Source organism: Tenrec ecaudatus, chromosome 17 (assembly GCF_050624435.1).
Source record: "Tenrec ecaudatus isolate mTenEca1 chromosome 17, mTenEca1.hap1, whole genome shotgun sequence".
Lineage (NCBI taxonomy): Eukaryota > Metazoa > Chordata > Mammalia > Afrosoricida > Tenrecidae > Tenrec > Tenrec ecaudatus.
The window spans coordinates 61017823-61043485 of NC_134546.1; the positions used below are offsets into that span (position 1 = coordinate 61017823).

General features: G+C 41.2%; 1 protein-coding gene across 1 annotated transcript; it reads right to left on the reverse strand.

The window, feature by feature from the left end:
• Nucleotides 1–1002: 1002 nt before the first annotated feature.
• On the reverse strand, nt 1003–25659 carry SPESP1 (sperm equatorial segment protein 1). Its single transcript, XM_075535601.1, has 2 exons — nt 25412–25659; nt 1003–2168 (listed from the first exon to the last, which is right to left on the reverse strand). The coding sequence occupies exons 1-2, from the start codon at nt 25473–25475 to the stop codon at nt 1153–1155; spliced, it is 1080 nt and encodes a 359-aa protein (XP_075391716.1). The 5' UTR covers nt 25476–25659; the 3' UTR covers nt 1003–1152.
• Nucleotides 25660–25663: the final 4 nt, after the last annotated feature.

Sequence of the window (25663 nt, forward strand, 5' to 3'; positions counted from 1 at the left end):
CTTATGTTCTCAACTCTCTGTCATTGCAAGTTAACTAATTTTTTTTAATGTACTTCAAAGAGTAGAAGAACCGTAAATGATAACAAGAGCCTAGACTAAAAGGACCACTCTAGGTACTCAGAAAGAGGAGCCACCCGCCATCGCCAAGAAAGTACAGCATAAAAATCAATAATTTGGAGGTTTCAGTGCTTAGCCTGGTAAATAAATAAATGGTAAACATTGTGCAGTCACTACCCAAAAGAGTATGTTGAACTGTATCAAAAATTAATAATAAATTTTGATTTGCTAATAAACATCAATAAAATAAAGTCAAATGATGGATGGAAAAGGTACAGAAAAGACATATCAATATGTTGTCTACAAGAGACACACCTTAGACACAAAGACTAAAAATAGAATAAAAATCAAAGGATTGGGAGAAACTTTTGTGCTATGTTCTTGATGGATATTTTTCTATAATTTTCTTTTTATATCTGACTTGAATATCAAGGTTATATATTCATTCTTATAAAGTTAATCAGGAACAGTCCACTCTTTTCCATCCTCTGGAATAGTTTGAATAGAATTGATGCCACTCGTTCTATGAATGTTTGGGAGAATTCACCAGTGAGTCTCTCGGGGCCTGGATAATTTTGTTGGGAGTTTTTAAAATGACTTGATCAAAACTCTATTTGTAGAAGATATAACCTTATATACAGAAATTCCTAAAAACAAACAAAAAGGGATACGGTTCTACAGTCTCATTGATGCTCCAAAAGCACTTAACAAAGAAAGAGTAGGGATCTTTATTAATGCCTTTCAAATGAAGCAGCCTTATAGCCAAATAATGTAGTGCAGAGCCCCAAGTCCTCCATTCGGCTGGAGAACACAGAGTCACCCAGAACTTCACATGTCTAGGCAACTATTTAAAATCAAAGCTTAAACAGAAATTAAATCTTCACAGGCTTTAAAACTTAATTAATGAGAAAACACTACAAACTCCTGAACAAAATTTTATTTTATTTTATTTTAAATAGAGTTTTGGTGCATATGAAAACTTTTTATAACAATGACATGGAAATGTGTTAGCAAACTGAATTGCAAGAGAAGATATTCTTACACATCGTTTGAAATCAGTAATATGCTTATTTCTCCTAGGAATGAATGCACAATTCATTTAAGTCCTGGAATATTAAGTAGCCTTAGAAGTTTCATACTAATCTTTATTAACCTCCGAACAAGGCTTTGAGCTTCTTCTCCACCTACACATAATATTTTCTTCAATCCACTGAATACTGTATTCGTTTTTTCTCTCATCTCTGGCGGCACATATTTAATATCAAAATATTCAGGCAATTTATCTCTAGAATTATACAACATGTTAATAACAGATTCAATGTTACCGATTTCGTTACCAGTTTGTCCTAGTGGTAAGATCTGGGACTCCGACATTTTAGTCAACTTCTGTTCAGCGGCTGCTGCTAAAGCAATGCTTCGTCTCAGGTCTTCTTTGGAGGCGCGGATGTCCTCTCGAGATTCTTCATTGAGGTTGTCCCCATGAGGTGCCTGCTGCACCTGTGAATGAATATCTGAAATTTTTCTCAAAATGTCATCATTATTCAAAGTCTGCGTGTGTTTTCCAAACGTTATTCCCTCCAGATTTTCCCCCGAGAGCTGAGGAACGTCTTCCAGCTCCGTGGAGTCTCTCAAGTCACTGCTTTCTCGAGTAGTGGGCGGAGGTGATGTGGGTGAGGTGACTTGTGGAGCCTTACTTAAATCAGGGGCACGTGACAATGGCGTTGTGTTTTCAGTTGTTCTTACAATCACATCAGGTTCTTCTTCTTTTTCAATATAAGGTTCTTTTGTACGTAAAACAACAGAAATATTGTTGGGTTTGATGGACCAGAATGCTGTACGTTTCGTACGTTTTCTCCTCTCGTCTTCCATTGTGATCCCCTGGTGAGGGACCGGCGTCGTGACTTCCCTGATGGGATTGAGTAGAACATCTTTGTCAGTGGACAGCTCCTCGTACCTTATCGCCTTCGTGCCTGTAGGAGTGACACTGCTGGTAGCCTTTGTTTTTGTCTCATGGCCTGTCTCCCCCTTCGTGGGAACACTTAGTAGGAGGTTCTGTAAATCTTGTACATAATGATTCAGGTTTTTTTCTTCATCAGAAGTCACAGTTATGCCTTGAGGGGAAAAAAATCAAATAAACAGTAAGTAGCATTTATTATTATCTGTGACACGGGCAGAAATCTACTGGCATAAATTTACTTCATAAGCTATCACTTCAAGGTTGAGATAAAGTACTAAGGGAAAAAGAGGTGAGTCACCTCTCACTTATTCAAAGAAAATTATTTTCTCAGGTTCATTTTAAAATAGGTGAGCCAGAGTGTATTAACATAATTCTCTGTATTTTTTGTTTTACTCTCCCATATAAATTATGATTCAGCAAGCAACTTAGTAAACTAAAATTCTATTGTCCTCCAGGCCAGTGATGCTGGAGTGCACTGGCTCACAGAAGCAGTTGTTTAATTTTTAGGGAAAGTTATTTTGAGCCAAATGCTAAGTGCAGGTGTTATTAAGAATAAAAAGTATGATTTTAATTAAATATTTTATATTAATAAACACTGAAAACTCACTTATTTTTATTTCACTCATTGTTTTCCTACTTCTTCTGCGTTTGAGGCTATTTGTATGTACCGCTCCTGTATGGGGGAAATACTTACTATACAGTGGTACGTGACTGTGCATTGCTTTCACCTTTCAGGGAGGTCAAGGTGGTAGCCTGAACTCGACCATGGGAGAGTATTTGTACTGTGTAAATGGACAAATGTTACAAATCAGGACTGGACCCGTCCTCCCAAAAAGTTGGCTGTTAAACATTTACCAGTATACCAGTGCTTCCAACCCAGCAGAGGCCCAACTGCAGCCTTTAGGCCAGCAGTTCTCAACCTGTGGGTCTCAACCCCTTTGAGGGTCGAACAACCCTTTCTTAACAGCAGCAAAATGACAGTTATGAAGTAGCAACAAAAATAATTTTTATGGTTGGGGGTCACCACAACATGAGGAACTGTATTAAAAGGGTCGCGACATTAGGAAGGTTGAGAACCACTGCTTTAGGTCATAACTGTTCAACTGTTCTTGTAACTAAAATTATACCGGAATTCAGTCAGTCTTGCCCATATGTAGATACCTGGGGGCCTGCTTCCATGAGACCTTATGCCTGTGGAACACAGTTCTCTGCAGCAGGTGGGATTGCCATGAGGAGAGAGGACTCAGTGACTGCTGTTGTCTGCAATTGGCTGCAACCACCAAATTCAGTAGTTCCAGCAGAGGCCATAGGGACAGGATGGGGAAAGTCCCGCCCATCAGTCATATCAGGCCGGTGGAAATCTTCAATACCAGCTAACATCTTACCTCTCACCAGAGAAGTTTCAGCTATCACTTTAGGGGTCAGTTCATTAAATGTATGGTCCATGAATGATGTTATAAATAAAACACACTTCTCTTTCACTGATGTTTTGCAGGTCTCGTTTCCAAGGTGGAAAACAACAAAGGTTATTGAATGAGATGTCCAACTCCCTGACCCATAAGCCAGGATTTTCAGTGCTCGGATTTTTTAAATAGATTTGCTTGCTATGTACTAGCTTCCATTATCATGGATCCAACTTGACTTAATCCAAGTGAGGCTTTTTCTTTTGGCACATCTATCCTGCATAGTTCCTACCAGAACCAGCTCTGCAAGCTAAACAAAATAACACACTTCCTATTCAGGAGGTATTTTAAAAATCGTTTTATTAGGGGCTCATACAACTCTTATCACAATTCATACACACATCAATTGTGTAAAGCACATTTGTACATTCATTGCCCTCATCATTCTCAAAGCATTTGCTCTCCACACAAGCCCCTGGCATCAGCTCCTCATTTTTCTCCTCCCTCCCTACTCCCCGCTCCCTCATGAACCCTTGATAATTTATAAATTATTATTTTGTCATATCTTGCCCTGTCTGACGTCTCCCTACACCCACTTTTCTGTTGTCCATCCCCCAGGGAGGAAGTCCCACGTAGATCCTTGTCATCGGTTCCCCTCTTCCAAACTATCCTCCGTCTACCTCCCAGTATCACCACCCACACCACTGGTTCTGAGGGATCATCTGCCCTGGATTCCCTGCGTTTCCAGTTCCTATCTGTACCAGTGTACATTCTCTGATCTAGCCAGATTTGTAAAGTAGAATTAGGAACGCGATAGTGGAGGAGGAGAAAAAATTTAGGAACTAGAGGAAAGTTGTATGTTTCATCGTTGCTACATCGCATCCTGACTGGCTCGTCTCCTCCCAGAGACCCTTGTGTAAGGGGATGTCCAGTGACCTAAAAATGGGCTTTGGGTTTCCACTCCGCACTCTCCCCCTCATTCACAATGATATGTTTTTTGTTCTTTGATGCCTGATACCTGATCCCTTTGACACCTTGTGATCACACAGGCTGGTGTGCTTCTTCCATGTGGGCTTTGTTGCTTCTGAGCTAGATGGCTGCTTGTTTACCTTCAAGCCTCTAACATGCCAGATGCTATATCTATCTTTTGATAGTTGGGTGCCATCAGCTTTCTTTGCCACATTTGCTTATGCATTCATTTGTCTTCAGTGATTGTTTCATGGAGATAAGCACACAATGATATGATTTTTTTGTTTTGATGCCTGATAACTGATCCCTTTGGCACCTTGTGATCACACAGGCTGGTGTGCTTCTTCCATTTGGGCTTTGTTGCTTCTGAGCCAGATGGCCACTTGTTTACCTTCAAGCCTTTAAGACCCCAGATGATATATCTTCTGATAGCTGGGCACCATCAGCTTTCTTCACCACATTTGCTTATTCACCCGCTTCGTCTTCTGCAGTTGTGTCAGGAAGGTTAGCATCATAGAATGCCAATTTAATAGAAGAAAGTATTCTTGCATTGAGGGAGTACTTGAGTGGAGGTCCAATGTCCTTCTGCTACTTCAATACTAAACCTATAAATATATACACATAGATCCATTTCCCCATCCTCATATATAAATATATTTGCATATGTACATGCCTTTATTTAAACCTCTATAAATGCCATTTGCCTCCTAGCTCTTTCCTCTATTTCCTTTGACTTTCCTCTTGTCCAACTATCATGCTCAGTCTTCATTTGGGATCAGTAATTCCTCTTGGTTACATTACCCTTGATCATGCCCTACCAGGCCTCCTACACTCTCACCACCAATCTGGATCACTTGCTGTTCCCTTGTCAGGAGGTATTCTTATTTGACTTTTTGGCAAGCGCTAATATTCACAACATGTTCCTCATCTCTACAACTATTTTGTTGTAATTTTGGAATAATCAAATGAAAATACAATAAAATTTTAAAGCATATTGCTAACTTCAGAAAAAGCAAATTCTTAGTGAGAACAGTTTCACTTGGCAAGACAATAATGGAAAGAATCTAGACTTTTGTGGAACACTAGATTTTTAAACTAAACTATGTATTTTCTGTCATGCTAACAAAAGCCTTGCATATTCCAAGATCTGTATGATAGAAATGGATGGAAAAGGCAGATACATACTATAAAGTGTTCAGTATGATCCTTTTAATAATATTTTAACTCAAAAATTAATAATATTTTTAAAACTCACAAAGCATCATATATTTGTGTGTGCGTGTGTGTAGAGAGAGTGAGAGAGACAGAGACACAGAGAGAGAGTGAGAGAGACAGAGACACAGAGAGTGAGAGAGAGACACAGAGAGAGAGTGAGAGAGACAGAGACACACAGAGAGAGTGAGAGAGACACACAGAGAGAGACAGAGACACGGAGAGAGTGAGAGAGATGGAGACACAGAGAGAGCATGAGAGAGACAGAAACAGAGAGAGAGAGTGAGACAGAGACACACACAGAGAGAGAGACAGAGACATGGAGAGAGACACAGAGACACAGAGAGTGAGTGAGAGAGATGGAGACACACACACACACAGAGAGAGAGAGAGAGAGAGAGAGAGAGAGAGCGAGGGAGAGGGAGAGGGAATTTCAAGGCTATGCCGTGTTTTGTTGCTGCTGCTATTTGTTTGTTGAATGGACTGGAAGGGTGGGTAACACACCGAACTCCTGTGGTGGTTGTCTCTGAAAAGTGGAAATAAGAATGAGATGGAAGCTTGCAATTAAGGAATTTTTAGAGTCATCTATACTGTTGTATTCTAAATTAAGAAAAGAAAGAATTGCCTAAAACACTAAACTACTGAAAGTCACATTTTTAAAGAGAAGATAACTTATTCAACTATATTTTTATTTCTAAAATGCATTGTTCTGAATCTAGACTTTTCTCAAAGAAAAATATTAAAATATATAGCTTTGTACACTGAGAAGGAAATCTTTCATTCTGGTAATAGCTCTGTGACTTTCTAGCAGCATGACCTTAAATAATTATATCATTTCTCTGAACATTTGCCTAACTATAAAATTAAGATACTATATCTGACCTTTTATCTCACAGAGTGAAATAAATTAGGTAGCTAACACTTTAAAGCACTACATATTATTCTAGAGAAAGTTAACTATTTACATTTCCCATTAAAAGTATACATTTCAGGACCAATGCTCATTACAGCACAATCCACAATAGCCAAAACGTCAAAATGACCTAAATGCCCTTCAACAAATGAAGAAATAAAACAGAATGTGGTACATACAATGGAATACTATCCAGCCAGTATGGGAAATTATGTTTAGCTAGATGCTACATAACATAGATGAAGCTAAAAGATATTATAAGTAAAATAAATCAATTACAAGAGAACGAATATGATAAGACTTTACAATATTTATATAAAAAAGACAAGAAAAGGCAAAAGTATAGATAACAAAATTTATTAGCAGTTAGCAATGGAGGGGCGGAGGGGAGGAAAGAGAATTGACAGTGATGGGAAAATCACATTGATTAAGTCTTGGGTTGCAGTCAGTTATGATAATTGCTGTCAATAAGTTGTATACCTGTAAAAAGTTGAATTGGCAAAAGATGTGTGATATATTTACAATGCAAAAAAACCACCATGGTAGCTACTGACTATAATAAAACACATCATGGGAACTGGTTTCTTGGTTTAGAGGTTTAGAGTCCTTGTTTCAAGGGACATCTCAGTTAGTGGACTTCTTAATGTGCTTAATTGTTCTCGGTTAGTGGCCCTCATAACGTGTTTATCTACTGGCTGGTTCTTTGCTAGTGCCTTATGTCTTAAAAACTTGCCAAAAGCCATTCAAACTCAATGAGAGGTGCATGACCCAGTGAACAAGGTGAGTAGGGGCTTCATTTGAGTGTGCTTATTAATTTCTACCACTCATTTGTCAGCATGTTGCTGTGATACCCAAAGCTATGCCACCAGCATTTCAAACAGTAGCAGGGTTATCCACGGTGGGCAGGTTTCAGCAGAGCTTCCAACCGAGACTGGCTAGGAAAGAAGAAGAGGATGGTTCCTTTTTGGAATATTAGCTAGTGAGTCATTTTCTGATAGAATATCAGGAGACCAGGCCCTCAGGATAAGAGGCAGTCAGTAAACTGATGCATCACTGGACACACTCACCCATCTAAGCCAAGAACTTTGGAAAGGTTACCTGGCCAGAGGTGTATATCTATGTCCATTCCAAAAAAAAAGGTGATCCGACAGAATGTACTAATTATCAAGTAACATCATTACTATCACACGCCAGCAAAAGTTTGCTGAAGACAATTGCAAAATGGTAGCAGCATTACAGCAGCAGGGCCCCGCCAAAAATTCAAGCTAGATTCAGAAAAGGATGCGGAACAAGGGAAATTGTTGATGCCAGATGGATCTTGGAAAGCAGAGACTATCAGAAAGATGTTTATCTATGTTTCATTGACTATTCAAAGGAATATGACTATGTGTATAATGAAAAATTAAGGATAATAGTGAAAAAGTGGGAATTCCATAACACTTAAAAGTTATGCTCATGCAGAAATTGTACATAGTCCAAAAGGAAGACATTCAAATAGATGAGGGGATACTATGTGTTTTAAAATCTGGAACAGTGTGCATCAACTTTGTACGCTTTACCATATTGTATGTTGGGCAAATAATCCAAGAAGCTGAACTCTAGGAAAGCCTTGGCAGTATTGGACAAAGGCTCATTAATAACCTGTGATATGCAGATGACACAACTTTGCTTGCTGAAAGCAAGGAGACTCAAAGCACTTAGTGATGAAAATCAATGACTACTGCTTTCCATGTGGGTTACACATCAATATAAAGAAAACAAAGATCCTCACAACTGGATCAATAAGCAGTATCATGATAAAAGGAACAAAGATTGAAGTAGTTAAGGACTTAATTTTAGTTCACTCTACCATTAATACCCATGGAAGTAGCAGTCAAGAAAGCAAGCAACACCTTACACTGGGAAAATGTGCTCCCCACTCCCCCAAAAAAGAGACCTCTTTAAAGTGTTAAAAAAAATGAAAATGTCACTTTGGAGATTTGTTTGCCTAATCCAAGCTATGCAATTTTTCAACCATCTCATATACATGCGAAAGCTGGGCAATGAAAAAAAGGTGGGGTATGCCTTTAAGTTATAATGGTGGCAAATAATATTAAATATACCATGGAATTCCAGAAGTGTGAACAAGTCTTGGACATGCCATCAGGAGGGACCAATTCCTGGAGAAGGACGCCATACTTGGTATAACAGATGAAGGAAAACGAGGAGGGTGCTCAATGAGATGTGCTGACACAGTGGCTGCAACAATGGGCAGAACTATAGGCAGGATTGTGAAGATGGCACAGGCCTGGGCAGTTTGTTAGCACCTACCAACAATTTACTAGTTGGTAATGAAGAGTTTTACGTGTCTCCAACGTACAACCACAAAACAGTAAGTAAGCCTGTGCTTACCTTGTTCACTGAGTACTCCATCCTTGCCAGGGACTGTAAATTTTAAGAAGCTTTGATTCTATATAGGAAGGTGCTATGGAGTTGGGAGAGAGTTAGGAGATGTCAGCCATACCTAGAAGCAAGATCTTTGAGAGTGTGATAGTTGAGAGGTTGTAAAAATGTGAAATTATTTACTACACGTGTTTAATGGAAAACCCGACACTGCCTATAACAACTGGTTTCCATTTACATGGAGCAAAAGAAGAAGGAAAGTCAGCACTAGAAGAAGGATATGGGATGTGTGGTAATTGCCTCCAGGGACAACTGCCTCCTTTGCTATGGGGCTGGGAGAACTGGATGTGTCTAGCTACCCTAACAAACATTTTGTTCAAAGATTCCACTGGAGAATCCAGATCACGAGGGAGAATATGCAGAACAGAATTTAAAATTTTCATGTACTCTTGACTTTCTGGGGCCACAGAGAGTGGCAAAACCTGAAACTATTGCTCTGAGATAATTTGTGACCCTTAGACCAAAGATATCACCTAATGTTGTCTTAAAATCAAACAGTTTAGCTTAACTAGTAAGGTCTGCCTTGAACATTAAACTAGCAAGCTCTGCCTTGAGCATTATGCTCTTTCAAGATCTATATGGGTTCAAACTGACAACAGTAACTTAAACATCAGACAGGAGCCCTAGGGGGCCATGAACAACTGCAAACAACTCAGAAGAGGACTGAGACTGGCTGAACAACTGGAAGGATATAATTAGTGTCGCTGAATTGTGGAAACCTTTGACTTAGTGGATGTTTTGCATTGTATATTCTCAACAACAAAATATAAACTTTAGGGAAAAATATGTTTTGCTTCTTATTTAGTAGGAAAAACTAGAGGCTTTTCTGTTAAAGTAAGGAATAAGATAAAGATATCTAATACCTCCATACAAGCCTGGATGGAGCAAGTGGCTTTCCCGTGGTCACATACCTGAAGGATGGGGATGCGAAGCGACCTAGTGGCTCCGTGGAAGAAAAGCCTGGAGAACTGCTTCTGTGAGTATCTCAGCAAGAAAACGCCACGTCTGGTGAACAGCTGCTCTTGGGGACTTCCTGTTATGATTATTTTACCAGAAGATACACTGTAGATTATGTGTGTTCACACGGAAAACACCAATGAGAGATCCCAGTAGAGAAAGGGCTGTCATCAGCAATAATCCTAATTTTTGAAACTGAAAATTTTTCTTAATATGAACAATTTTCTGTTTAACAGTTTTCTGAAGGTATTCAATGGTAATAGGTAAGTGTTACCTTCTGAGGAAAAGGGGTGGTCCGGATGTGATTAAATTAAAAATCTTGACATGAGGAGATCATCCTGGATTATCCAGGTGGGTCCCAAATCCAATCACAAATATTCTTAAGGACAGAGAGAGAGAGAAATTTGATCTAAACACAGAAGAGGGGGTGGCAAAGGTGAGCCTGGGGGCAGAGAATGGGGCGATGCAGCCACAAATCAAGGAATACAGGCAGCCATAGGAGGATAGAAGGAACACATTCTCCGCGTGATCTTCCAGAGTGCACGGCCCTGCCAACACAGTGATTATTGCTCAGTGGAACTGATATTGAACGTCTGGCTCCAGCACTCTGTGAGAATAAATTCTATTGCTCTAAGTCATCAAGTCTGTGGTAAAATTTTATAGCAGTCACTAAAAACTGATACAGGAATATAATAAAGTCTTTTTATGTGAAAAACACAAAGTAAACTTGACAAATGGAAACATAAACCATGCTCTTGGACAAGAAAATTCAACACAATAAGATGTTTAGATGACGGGACTTCTGGGAAGATGGTGACTGACTAACATATACCAGAGGGACTCCGCAGAAATCAGCCCAGGAGAGCTACTAACAGGGAAATACCACCCTGCCAGGTTATAAGAGGAGCATCATAAAGATAAGCAGGCAGAGATCCACTAGATTTTGTGGGTCTGGAGGCTTTGGGATTACCAAAGTGGAGGTCGGCTAAGGTTTGACCTTAGCCCTGCCGCAGTCTTGGACAGAACCGGGATCATTGGGGCCGGCAGAGGGCTTTATCTCACACAGCCACAACTTGCCACCACCTCAGGGCAGGGATTAAATCCCCCAGCCCCATGGTCAGTGATTGGGGCTCAGCTATATTGTTACTTTTGTTTCCCTCACTTCTCTCTATCCCCCCACAGCCTCAGCAGGCTTAATTTTTTCTTTTCTTTTTCTCTTCCCTTTTCTCTCATGTCACTGCTGGCCTCCAGACCACTCCATTTTGTCTAAGGCATTTTTGCCTGCCCTCTACCCAGCTGGAAGCACTACATCCTCTGCAGCATACCCCAAGGCTGGGGATATCCTGCTCAACTTCTTCTGGGGAAATTCCACCAGCCAACACACTGCAGTGCTTGACACTTGGCTGAGAAATCCCACCCACCTTCTTTGGGGTAAATCTTGCCTGTGTGGCTGGAGGAGCCTATATCCTTCCTCTGTGGTCCACGTGACTGAGGGACTTTCCTCCCACCTGCTGTAGTGCCTAACATGGCCTAAGGCAGCTCAGCTAACACTCGCCAACATTCCACACTACTGCGGGATCCTCTACACACAACCTCCGCAGCAATCTACCTGACCAGGGAAATTCTGCCCACCATTCGAGGGTCTCTACACCAAAGCAGGAAACCCACCAGCTTTCTGTGGCACTCCCGTTGCAGTGGGCACCCCCACATACCCTCTGTGGTGCCCCAAGCTGTTGTAGGTCACACCATTATGGCTTCTTGTGAGATCACCCAGTGAAGCACCATCCTTAAGGGTGTACAACACCCTAACCAGTGTCCCCTGAGAGGACCATCCAACTTGCCCTCCAAACAACAGAATATTGGTTGACTAGGAAGAGTGAAGCCACAGGAGGATAAAGTGATAGGCCAATTGCATAGTGAAATTACCTGCAGGCAGTTCGAAGAAGCATTCCTATGAGTTGTCCAGAAAGCCAGTGCTCTTTGACTCCCTGGAAAATGGCACCTGGATCTTCTAAAACAATGCAATGCAAACAGCAATCAGCCCCAATGACCTCAACAAGAAAACAGGAGACACAAAAGGCAGTGGCTGAAGATGTCCTGAATCTATCAACGTGCATAGAAGAAGCAGACATCAATTTGCCACAGAAAATTTTTTTCAAAATTCTGCTTGGCGTCAAGCAGGATATGAGGTAAACAATACAGAGAAAGGATAAAATGATAGAGGAGATTAAGTCCATACACCAAAGGGAAATACAAGAACTTAGGGACAAGATAACAAAAAACAGTAGCAGACTCACAGACTTTTCCAATCGACTGGAGGAGGAAGGGAATCACACCAGTGACCTATAAGACAGCCAAGCAGACTTTAGCCAACATGAACAAAAATCTAATAAGATCATCAGAGAAGCTGAAGACAACCTAAGAGCTATGTCTGATGCTATGAAGAGGTTCAATATCAGGATAATTGGATTACCAGAGGAAAATAACAAAAAAGCCATCTGCAACAATAGTGAGAGAATTCTCAGAGGAAAAGTCACCAGGTAATGAATGAAAATCAGGAAGCCATTCAGGAGGCTGATAGAGCACCAACTAGACTGAATCCCAAGATGAAGTCACCAAGGCACAGAATAAACTATCCAACTTTGAGGAAAAGGAGAAAATAATGAAAGCACCTAGGGAAAAACAAGCAATCACTTATAAAGGCTCCCAAATAAGAATATGCTCAGACCTATTAGTGGACACTGTGAAGAAGAGGAGAGAGTGGAGTAACATATTCCAAAAATTGAAGGAAAATAACACAAACCCAAGAATACTCTACCCAGCAAAATTATCTATCAAGTTAGATAGAGAAGAGTCTCCCAGACAAGAAAAAACTCAAAGAATACGTTAGAAGAAATCCAGCCCTACAAAAGATCCTTACCATCCCAATATGGGCAGAAGAACAGCACTACCAAGTGTAAATAAGAGGCTGCCACATAGAACAACCTCACCCAGAGGGTAAAAAAGAGAAAACAGCCCCCGCAATAGCATTGACTGTAGGGTGGAAAGAAGTCAAGGATGAAACACACACAAATGCACAACTCACTGATAATAAATGGAGGTAGAAAAACACCCAATACAAAAGGTATAAGATGACATCACAGAGTCCATAGATGGAGATGATAAACCTGAATATCAATGGACTGAACTCAGGGATTAAAAGACTGAGGCTAGCAGCCTGGCTTAGGAAACACAGCCCATCAATCTGCTGCCTGCAGGAGACACATTTCAAGACTACAGACAAAAATAGACTGAGAACCAATGGCTGGAGAAAGGCATACCAAGCAAACAGCAATTAAAAAATGAAGGGGTTACAATCCTAATCTCAGATAAAATTGACTTCGAAGTGCAAACCTTGAAAAGAAATAAGGAGGGCCTTTTCACGAAGATGGCGCCGAAGGCGAAGAAGGAAGCTCCTGCCCCTCCCAAAACAAAAGCCAAAGCAAAGGCTTTAAAAGCCAAGAAGGCCGTGCTGAAAGGCGTCCACAGCACCCCCCCCCCCCCATAAAAAAGAAGATCCTTACGTCACCAACCTTCCAGCGGCCCAAGACCTTGAGACTAAGAAGGCAGCCCAAATACCCTCGGAAGAGCACCCCCAGGAGAAATAAGTTGGACCATTATGCCATCATCAAGTTCCCCTTGACTACAGAGTCTGCCATGAAGAAGATCGAAGAGAACAACACACTTGTGTTCATTGTGGATGTCAAAGCCAACAAACACCAGATCAAACAGGCTGTGAAGAAGCTCTATGACATTGACGTAGCAAAGGTCAACACCTTGATCAGGCCTGACGGGGAGAAGAAGGCATATGTTCGACTGGCTCCTTACTATGACACTTTAGATGTTGCCAACAAAATTGGAATAATCTAAAGTGAACCCAGCTGGCTAATGCTAAATATAAACTTTTTCAATATATAAAAAAAGAAAAGAAATAAGGAGGGACACTATATAATGCTTAAGGGAACCATAGACAAAGAACAACTAAGCGTTTTAAACATATATTCCCCGAACGATATTTACAGAGCTTTTTATCCAAATATAAAAAAATTCATATTCTTTTAAAGCCCACATGGCACATATTAAAAGATAGACTACATGCTGGGGCATAAAGAAGATCTCTATACATTTAAGCACATTGATATCATACACAACTTTCTTTCTGACCACTGTGCCATAAGTCTAGAAACCATCAAACGGAAGATGAAGAAAACAAGAGCAAACAATTGGAGGATGAATAACTCTTTATTGCAAAAAGAGTGAGCACTGGCCCAGATCAGATAAAATTAGGAAATTTCTAGAAACCAACAAGAATGAGAACGTGATGTACCAAAATTTATGAGAACCAGTGAAGGCAATTATCAGAGGAAGTTTCATAGCATTACATGCACACAAGAAAAAGGAAGAGAGGCCTATAATTGATAAGCTGGCACAAAATTTACAACAACTAGAGCAGAGTCAACAGGACAATCCTACTAACAGAAAAATAAAAGAAATAATAAAAATCAGGGCCGAGATTCAGGAAAGGGAAAATAAGAAAACTATGGGAAAAATTAATGCTGCGAAAAGTTAGTTCTTTGAAAGGATAAACAGAATTGACAGACCACTGGCAAACCTAACCAAAGAAAGGAGGGAACAAACCTCAATAGCAAGGATGAGGGATGATTTTATATGTGGAAAATCCCAAAAGCTCCACAAGGGGAGTTCTGGAAGCAATAGATGAATATGGCAGAGTGGCAAGATACAAAATGAACAAGCAGAGGTCTCTCCTCAGACTGCTATATGCATCAGGTAAGACCACAGAAGAGGAGATCAAAAATGTGGTACCCCCTTCACAATAGCCAAGCACAAATGGAAATATCTAGGGATATACCTGACTAAAAGAACAAAAGATTTATATGAGGAAAATTTCATAACACGATTACAAGAAATCAAGAGTAACCTCAACAAATGGAATATCCCATGCTCGTGGATTGGAAGCCTCAATATAGTAAAGATGTCAGTGTCAGCAGGGCTTTGAATGAACAGCGGAGAAACGACAATCATCTGCAAGATAACAGGCGCTTATCCCGTCACCTCGGGGGGAGAGGGGGTGTGCCAGTGAGAAGTTACACCTCACTTGGGTACCACTGATCCGTGTATAAGTCAAACCCCAGTTTTTCAGCACATTTTTTGTGCTGAAAAACTCAGCTCATACATGAGTATAAACGGTAATTTCAATCCTAGGTATAGACCCAAAAGATGTGACTGCAGAGACACAAACCCATATTTAACTATGCTCATTGCAACACTATGGGCAATAATTAAAAATATGAAACCTAAATGTCCATCAACAAATGATTGGATAAACAAAATTTGGTACATACAAACAATGGAATATGTGGTGTTGAGATTTTACGCCAACTTGACGGTATCTGTCAATCAGGTGATGCATCCTTGTGGGTGTGACCTTTTTATACAAGAGAGACACTAAGAACTTCTCTCTCTTGCCCTTTACCCGCCCTGCTTGCTACGACTGTGTCTGCCTGCAGAGGCAGCTCCATATGGGCAACTGGCCTTGGGAGCCAACCTGGGAGCTGTTGGTCCCTGCCTTGTTCCCACTGACCTTGGATCCATGGGACTCTACACACACCAGGCTGGGAGCTCCATGCTTCCCAGTTCTGCTTGATTGGCCTGCAAGCACTGAAACCCAAAGAGTGCTCCAGGTAGCAGTGGCCCCATCAACTTGAGTTGCACTAGTCTAGGATGCCTTCTTGATATAAAGTGCTCTCATATACATATGCGTGTTACTGGTTTTGTTTCTCTAGGCAATACAACCTACTCAGCCATAAATAAAAATGACATGCTGAATGTGCGACATCAGGAATTAACCTGGAAACATTATGCTGAGTGAAGTCAATTACAAAATAACAATGATTATATGATCTCGTTTGGATGAACTAGGAAAAATAGGGAAGTAGGTAGAGACCAAAGTTTACTAGTGCTTACCAGGGTCAGGAGGGTAGAGGCCCGGGGGGTATTGTGATTTAGGAAGTAGTGAATTTATATTTACGGGGATGGGAAATTTGGAAAAAATTATGGGTGATAGTTATACATGATTATTGTCATTGATATTACTAAATTGCACACCTAAAAAACGTTGAATTGGTAATGTTTTCTTATGTATATTTTTACAATAAAAATGATATTTACCCCCTCCCAGAGGGACAAACAAAGAAAAATGGGTGAAGAGCAACAGAGGATGATTTAAAATATGAAAATAATATTCTATAACTCACCAAGGGTTCATGATGGAGGGAAGGGCAGGGGAGGGAAGGAAGGAAATGAGGAGCTGATATCAAGGGCTCAATTAAAAAGAAAATGCTTTGAAAATGATGATTGCAACATATGTACAAATGTGCTTGACACAATGGTTTAATATATGGATTGTGGTAAGAGATGTATGAGCCCCCAATAAAAGTATTTAGTAATTAAAAAAATGACTTTTAAAGAACATAAAAGGCAATTCACAGAGACTCCAACTGATTGAGGGATTAACATTTGAGTCTCAGAAAAAAGTAGTTAACTAAAATAGGTTGGGTATTTTCTGGAATGTTACAAAATTGATTGTTATCAAATAATTAGTTCTTATTATTGGATTCATATTGAAGTAAGATAAATTATTACTTAAGTCTAATTTTATATATACTCATATTATCAGGAGATTAAGGTATATTTATTTAATTTATACACATCCTAAGGACAGAGAGGAATCTCTTCCTAAAAACATTAATGGACAAGCTAGTGAGCCTACCTGCTCCTCCCCCAGAGGAGAGGCCACCTTCTAGACATTTTCATATATTTGATGACGTGCTTTTTATTACCTCAAGCAGTAACAAGTTATGTAATGACATTCTATCCTTGAAAGAATATAATTGGCTTATTTTTAACAATTTCACCAACATACAAGTCATGTATCAGATATCTTAAGTGTTCAATCACATTCATAAGATTTGTGCAGCCATCACCACAATCTAGTCCAGCATATTTCTTATTCTTTGCACTCATTGTGGTTAGGTTCCCATTTCCTGCCAGACTCCTCTGCCATGTCCCTTTGGATTTTTGATCCTGTTGTCTCTAAAGGTTTACCTAATCCAGGTTTCATGCACAGAAAATCATACAAAATCAAGACAGAATACAAACAAATGGTCCAACAACAATGACACAATGAAACAAAGAAAAACCTCAATCAATAACAAAGCATAAAATATTAAAAGAAGCTGGAGTAACAACACATTAGATGAAGAGTGAGATTATTGACAAAGCAGTAATCCACCCTGCAGTGTATTTTGTCTGGTAACAAGGTCTTTTCCATCTCTGGTCCTCAGTCAAAGGATTTGCCAGAGGTTTCATTCAAATGAGGAACCCTGCAAATAGGGTTTGAGCTTTCACTGACATCTACAGCCTTCCGTAAAGGTGGTGTTCAGAATTTAAGCTCTAGCACCATTCTCTCCTCTGGGTTTGGATTTTGCAGTGTGAAATTCTTGGCTCACACATACTGGTGTGCTTCTGTGAGAATTTAGCTAACGCCTTATGTTAGTCTAGGTACCTTCGAGAAACAAATCCACAGAAACTCAGGTATGAGAGTTTTATATAAAGGGTAAGTGCACATCAATAAAACATCCCAACTCAGTTCTGCCCAAGCCCACAAGTCCAACATTAACCCCTATGTCCAACACCAATCCACAAAGTCCTCCTTCATCTCACAAAACACACCCCCTGATGTCTACTGCAGCAGGAAAGCTGAATCAGTGAATGTATAAGCATCTCAGCACTGGCAGGGGTCTCCACACGGCTGCATCAGCACCCAGGGCTGCATTGGGGTAGGTCCATGTGGCTTCTCCTCAGGGATGTCTTATAGGAAGCTGAAGCAGGGAACTGGCTAAGGCAGCAGTACCCTGGTCCGACCATCACAAAGCAAGAGACCCGAGAACTAGAAAGGTGAAGCTCACTGAGCCATTTATGCCTCCGGCCTTCTATTAACCCCACATGTGTTTATCGGCCAGGTTGGCACAATAAACTAACTACCTCACACCTCATTTAGACAAGCCTTTAATACCCCACATGTTATTCTTTCTGAAAGCCAAGCACCAGCTGCTTTCTTCACCACACTTTGCTACCGCACCCATGATCATTTCTCTGGGGGTAAGTATTGAGCAGAGCTGTCTTGTAAGAATTAATTAAGTGCAAGCTCAAAATACATTCCTATAGCTATGATTTAGATATGTCCCTGATTCATTTTAAGGCAACATTATTATTTTACTGAAGGACATTATACATTATCCCCATGGGGATATTCTAAAGAGACCACTCCAGCTGCCATAGCATTGAACCTTGAAACAATAGAAATGTGCAATGCCAAAACCATGTGAATTTTACTTTAAAATGTATTTTAACAAAATAACTATCATTTCCACTGCTGATATGTGTGAACAATTGTTGCCTGTTATAGCATTTTCCTTGCCCTTTATGGTTCTCATAAGGACAACTTTCAGCCTAATGACAAAGGTAGAGGTCAAAGATTAACATTGACTCTAATATCAATCTAGAAAATCAAGCTAAGAAGTAATGACATCTGTTCTAAACAATCCTGTACCAGTCTTGGAAACCCACAGGGCAGTTCCATCCTATCCTAGAGGGTCACTGCGAGTTGGAATTAAGTCGATGGCGCTGTTTTTGTTGTTGTTTTAGACTCATGAATATTACAGGATTTAAAATTACAATGCCAAACTGCATAATATATTCCAAATTAGTATTATTTAAATATGTAACTACGATGTTCATACTATTTTAGAAGCTATAGCGTTTTTTTAAACAAAAGGAACTTTTTTTTTTTAAACAATTTATTGGGGCTGATACAATTCTTTTCACAGTTCATACATATACATACATCAATTGTATAAAGCACATCTGTACAGTCTTTGCCCTAATCATTTTTTTCTCTTTTCTTCTTTTACATTTTATTAGGGACTCCAACAACTCTTACCACAATCCATACATATACATACATCAATTGTATAAAGCACATCCATACATTCCCTGCCCCAATCATTCTCAAGGCATTTGCTCTCCACTTAAGCCCCTTGCATCAGGTCCTCTTTTTTTCCCCCCCCTTCCCTCCCCTTTCCCCCCTCCCTCATATGCCCTTGGTAATTTATACCTCGTTATTTTGTCATATCTTGCCCTATTCGGGGTCTCCTTTCCCCCCTTCTCTGCTGTCCCTCTCCCAGGGAAGAGGTCACATGTGGCTCCTTGTAATCAGTTCCCCCTGTCCAACCCACTCACCCTCCACTCTCCCAGCATCGTCCCTCACGCCCTTGGTCCTGAAGGTATCATCCACCCTGGATTCCCTGTACCTCCAACCCTCATATGTACCAGTGTACAGCCTCTGTCCTATCCAGCCCTGCAAGGTAGAATTCGGATCATGGTAGTTGGGGGGAGGAAGCATCGAGGATCTGGGGGAAAGCTGTGTTCTTCATCGATACTACCTCACACCCTAATTAACCCATCTCCTCTCCTAAGCCCCTCTATGAGGGGATCTCCATTGGCCGACACTTGGGCCTTGGGTCTCCACTCTGCACTTCCCCCTTCATTTAATATAATATATATATACACATACATATATACATATACACATATATACACATACATACACACACTTATATCTTTTTTTTTTTTTTTTGCATGATGCCTTATATCTGGTCCCTTGGGCACCTCGTGATCGCACTGGCCGGTGTGCTTCTTCCATGTGGGCTTATTTGTTTCTGAGCGAGATGGCCGCTTGTTCACCTTCAAGCCTTTAAGACCCCAGACACTATCTCTTTTGATAGCCGGGCACCATCAGCTTTCTTCACCACATTTGCTTGTGCACCAAAAGGAACTTTTATTAAGAAGTAAAACAAGCTAAACAGTACAACTATGTTAAAGGAAATTTTTGAAAATTTGAAAATATCCTAAACTATAATTATGAAAAGATCGGACACAAGGTTATTAATTGAATGCATATAAATGTAACTCTACAGTAAGAGAGCATTGATTAGCACCATCAGACTATATGTACACAAAGATGTGTGTAGCTTTCTGTACAGTCAAGTCTCATTCATGTCAACTGAATTTAAACTGGTACTAACTCAATTTGGGCTGAACACATTAAAAATGCACAGAAATTACTAAAAGGACTGAAGTTAAAAAAAATAAATAAAAAATAAAAGGACTGAAGTTTTTCAATAAAGGTAGCTACTTAATACAATGCCTGTGATGGTTATACAATAATTTCAAAATGGTTTTAGTAATCCAGAAAATCTGTCAAACATTACTTTGAATTATGAAAACCTATCTGGCTTATCTTTGACATGAGGGTGGATTTTTTTATTTGACTCTCTCACCAGCAACTTTGAAATTGTCCCCACATAAAATAAAGACTGCATGGTGATTAAATAAAGTACAATGATATGCTGGTTTCTTTGCCATACTTATTTTTAAAATTAGCAGAGTTAAAGTTACTTGGAGAAGTAGAATGGGAGTTGTGGTGAAAAGAGAAGGCAGCCACGTTAGCATTGCGGTGATGGTGGTGTTAGGTGCCATAGACACAGTTCCGACCGATTGACACCCATGCACAAAAGGATGAACCACTGCCTGGTCCTGTGCCATCCTCACAATTGTCCCTAGGCCCAAGTCCACTGTTGCAGCCACTCTGTCACTCCAAATCCTTGAGGGCCTTCACTTTATTTTTTTTTGCTGCCCCCCCCACCCACTTTGCAAAGCATGATGTTCTTCTCTAGGAATTGGTCTCTCTTGGCAACATATCCAAAGCATGTAAGACAAAGTCCTTCCATTCTTGCCTCTAAGGAGTACTCTGGCAATATTTCTTCCTAGACAGATCAGTTTGTCCTTTTAGCAGTCCATGGTACTTCCAATATTCTTCTCCAACACCATAATTCAAATACATTTTTTCTTCTTTACTAAATGTTCAGCTTCCATATGTATGAGACAATTGAAACTACCATGATTTGGGTTAGGCACACACACCTTAGTTCTCAAAGTAACATTCTTGCTTTTCAAGACTATAGAGAGGTCTTGTATAGTAGATTTGCCTAATGCAACTTGTCTTTGGATCTCTTGACTGCTGCTTCCATGAGCACTGACTGTGGACTCAAGCAAGACGAAATCCTTGACTTTAACCTTTTCTCTATTGAGCATGACGTTACCTATTGGGCCAGTTGTAAAGATTTTTATCTTTACACTGAGCATAATCTATACTGAAAGTTTCAACCCTTGATCTCTGTCAGCAAATGCTTCAAGTCCTCACTTTCAGCAAGCAAAGTTGTGTCATTTGCATACCACAGGTTGTTAATAAGCCTTTGTGGCAGTTATATAATCTCCTGTCAACTGGCGAAGTGGTGGAGCCTAGCTTGTCAATCAGGTCACAGTTTGATGACTTCATTTTGGAGGTGTGAAGGAGGTAAATAGCTCACTGGAGGCCAGACCCACACTCTCTGCTTCGTCTTCCTGCTGACAAAACACATAGAGCCAAGTAGATGGAGCCAGAGAGCTCTGGAGCTGGAGAAGCCACGTGGAGACCCACTCTAGCGCTGAGATGCTTCCACCACCAGTGGATACACAAGACTTTCTACCCACTGGTCTGTGATCTTCCTGCATTCAGCATCACTGCATGGCTGCATAAGTTTAAAGAGAACTTATGGACTAATAAGGACATATGGGGTAATATTGGACTTATAGACTTGATCTGGACTGGGATGTTTTCTTAAAATACAAGTACTCTTTTATATAAAGCTCTTTCTTATACACATGAGTGTCTCTGGATCTGTTTCTCTAGTCTACCCGGATTAACTAGGCCTTCCTCCAATCCTGAGGCCTCATTCTTCTGTATACAATCCAGCTTCTCTTATGCATTGCTCAACATACAGAGTAAATACATATTAGAGGATACAACCCTCAGCTCACAAAGGAGTCCTGGTGGCATGGCGGGTTAAGTGTTGGGCTACTGGCTGAAAGGTCTGTGAATTGAACCCACCAGCCATTTTGCAGGAGCAAGATGAAGCAGTCTTATTCCACAAGATTAAATGTACTGTTCAGTTCTACCCTTTCTCTATAAGATCACTATGAGTTGGCATTGAGTCAGTGGCAGTAGGTATATGGGGATACTTCAACAGAGAAATAGATTTTCAAGTATCTTCTAGGGTCTAAGACTGGTATATCTTTTCCTTATGTCTTCTAGCATCTCTGTGGTCAACATACAAACATTCCTTTCCCTGGGCAGCATCATTTCATTGCCCACAAGCGCTGGGAAAGGGTGCAGAGGAAAAGAACAGGCCGTGAGGTTATGGAGTGAGGAAGGAATTTCACCGAGTTCCAAGAGTCTCCAGTGACTCTTGCCAAGCAGTCCCAGAGTGTTTTGTGGGGCAGTATTCATGTCGCCGCAACAAAAAGCTCCATGTCTGCTAGTCACTGTGACCTACTGATCTACAACTCCTAAATTGCAATAATTGGTAGTAATAATAATGACCCCAACCATAAAGAAAAGTTAAAACATTTAGTGTATGTTGCTCACTTAAGGCAAGGAAAAAGATTTTTACAAAGGTTTTTGTTAAAGGAAGTTAAAAATGGTAAGTGCAAGTCTTTAAAAGACTCATTTTAATTCTCTAGAATCCATTAACCAGAACATTTCCCACTACTATTCATAACTATTTAGATTGTGCTGTTTCCTGGTGTGAGTCTGGGTAGGCTAGAGAAACAAATCCATAGACACTCATATGTTTATTAAAAAGATCTGTATATACACAAGAACAACTGAATATGGAGAAATATCCCAGCCCAGTCCAGATCAAGTTCATAAGTCAGATATTAGCCCATATATCCAATACCAATCTATAAAGTCCTCTTCAAACTCACAAAACAAATCCAATGATGTCAAATGCAGGACAATCACAGGCCAGTGGGTGGGAAGTCTTGTGGATCCAGTGGAGTTGTAAGCATCTCAGTGCTGGCAGGGGTCTCCACGTGGCTTCTCCAGGTCCAGGGCTCTCGCTGCCATCAAGAGAGCTCCATGTGTCTTTTCAGTAGACTCTCTCAAGGAGTGAGTGAGTCGAGAAAGAGAGTGTCTCCCATCTCCAAGAGGAATATAGGAGTTCCCAGAATCCTCAGGAGAAGGCCATGCCCACCAAGAGGCCTCATTGGCTATCACCTGATTCACAGGATAACCTCCACCCCTTCACTCTTAATCCTAAAATTGACATCCGATTATGTAACTACCACATTCTTCTAAAAATCTAATTTCTTACTTAAACCTCACTTCTTAAGTAAGCCCTGTACAGTGACTTGGTATTGTCTTCTATCCACAGTCTTTGTAATTCCCATCCTGTGACTTGGTAGGAGCATGAAATAAATTCATAGAGGACTCAGTTTTGCCATTCCACTGGGTATACCAGTGAGCCATCTCAAAAGCAGGAAAAGAAAATATCACAACCATCAATAAAGAAGAGTCGGTAGAGGAGCATTTGTGAGATGCCTGTGTGAAGTAGCAGAGGCAACAAGAGGCACCAGAGGCTGTAGCGGGCAAAACACTGACAATGAGGCAGAACAACTGGCTTCCCAGTCCACAGAATGAGTAGAGCTGAATGCCTTTGGGCAGGAGGCTGGCTTGCTGAGTATGGGACACTTTGGGCATTGATCAGAGCTAAAGAAGCTTTGTAGCACTTGCCTGAGAGCTGAAGGACCAGAGAGAGACATGCTGGCCAGCATGGCTGAGAGGAGACACTGCAGACATAAGAACTGTATCCTTATCATTTTATAAAACCGTTATAACCCCCACAAGGATAAGTATTATCTGTGAATTCTGTGTAACCGTTGTAGCAGATTATTGAATCCAGCATAGTAGAATCTTGTCACTGTAGGGTACAGAAAGTCAGAGAGGAAGCATGTCTAGCCTCTGCCTTGTGGGAATGGGCCTTGGGCTGGTGTGGAATTTGATTCTTCTTCCTTCTGTAGCCCCTGGAGGTTGGACATGGTCCCCATGGTATTTCCTCACCCTGCTAACCATTCTGAAATAAAGCACTGCATAATAGTAAGCACTGAATACCACGGGCAGTTCAAAACCACCAGCTGTTTTGAGAAATCTGTCAATCATGGTGTTGGAAACACTATGAGGCAATTCTATTCTGTCCTAGGAAATATGGATGCAATTATGCTAATATATTTTTCTACATATGCAAAAAATTTTTTTAGCTAGTTCAACCAAACTCCAGCATTACAACATTTTAGAATAAACAGGAGCCAGATTAGATGAACAAGCCTCACAGACCTATTTGGAATGCCAGATACCTGCATGATGTTAATACAATAAGTTCTTCACATCCCTGAATTTGGTTTATTGGTTTTCAGCAACTGGGGAGAGACCATAAAGCTTCTCTGCAAGTAGTAATTTATAATTCTGATGAAAGAAGGCTTTCAATCCTGTGTATCAAAAGGTGGCTCTGTATATTTACATACCGGGCCACACCAAATCAAAAATCCAGTCGTTGTCAACACAAGGTGGAACTGCTCTTGTGAGTTTCCAAGGCTATAACTGTTTATGGGAGTAGAATCCTCGTCTTCCTCCCCAGGAACAGGCTGGTGGCTTCAAACTGCTGACCCTTCAGATCAGAGTCCAATGCATCACCACTACGCCACCATAACTACCTAGAATCCACATGCTCTCCAGGTTTTATCAAAGGGTCAAACTTTATCTATAAAGGGCTGAACAATGCTAACCTAAAGGTTGGCCCGTGAGACCCACCCAGTGGCAGTGACACGGAAAAAAGGCCTGGTGATCTGCTTCCACCACAGCCTGCAGCCAAGAAAACCGTTTGGAGCAGTTCTATGTCGGGACACGCTCTGTGCCAACTACTTTATTCACCCTGCTCTTGTAGCACAGGAAGCAGCCATGGGCAATACCGGAAGAGGGAGCTGGCTGTGTTCCAATAAAACTTTATTGATGTACAACGGTCTCCAGGTGTCTTACTTTTTCACATGGCTCGACAGAACACAACATTTGAAAGTGTTAAGGTCATTTTCAGCTGGCCAGCGATATGAAAACTTGGGCCCGTGATTAGATGAGCTGAACACCGTGGAGACGTCGCGAGCCCCATCTGCCCCGACGCCGCACCCCTAAGTCACGCCTGGCGTCAATGACCGGTCCCTGCGCTCACAGGTTGGCGGCAGCGAGTGCAGGCCGGGGCGGAGAAGGTGCCAAGTGGGAGAAGGCACGCCTGAGCGCAGGTAGGCCGGGCCCTGGGCAGTGGGGCTTGGCGGATCAGGAAATCCGTGGGAAAAGGAAAGGCCAGGCTTCCGGAGGCCCCTGAGCCTGGGAAGGAAGGTCCCCGGGTGCGTCGCCTGGGTCGCCGCCGCCGCCGCGGGGCAGTCACTCACTCGGAAATGCCGGCACGGACGAAGGCCATAGCAACAGCGCGACGAGAAGGACTAAGGACTTCATGGGCGTCGTCCGAACCACTCCGCCATGCGACTGGAACGCCCTGGGCCCACCGGGCCTCAGGACTGAAACCGGGGGGCGGGTGTCCGCGGCAGACGATCCCACCTCAGGGCCCTGGCGCCCGGCAACGGTTGTGCCGTCTGCGCAAGCGCAGAGGAGGTGGGGGAGGGGAGCGCCAGGGGCAAAGGACC

Bases quoted from the DNA above. Each gene is read 5' to 3' on its own strand.
- SPESP1 (XM_075535601.1), bottom strand. From the start codon at position 25,475: ATGAAGTCCTTAGTCCTTCTCGTCGCGCTGTTGCTATGGCCTTCGTCC. The intron at 2,169-25,411 runs GTGAGTGACTGC...TTTCCCCTCAAG, and splicing joins GTCCGTGCCGGCATTTCCGA to GCATAACTGTGACTTCTGAT.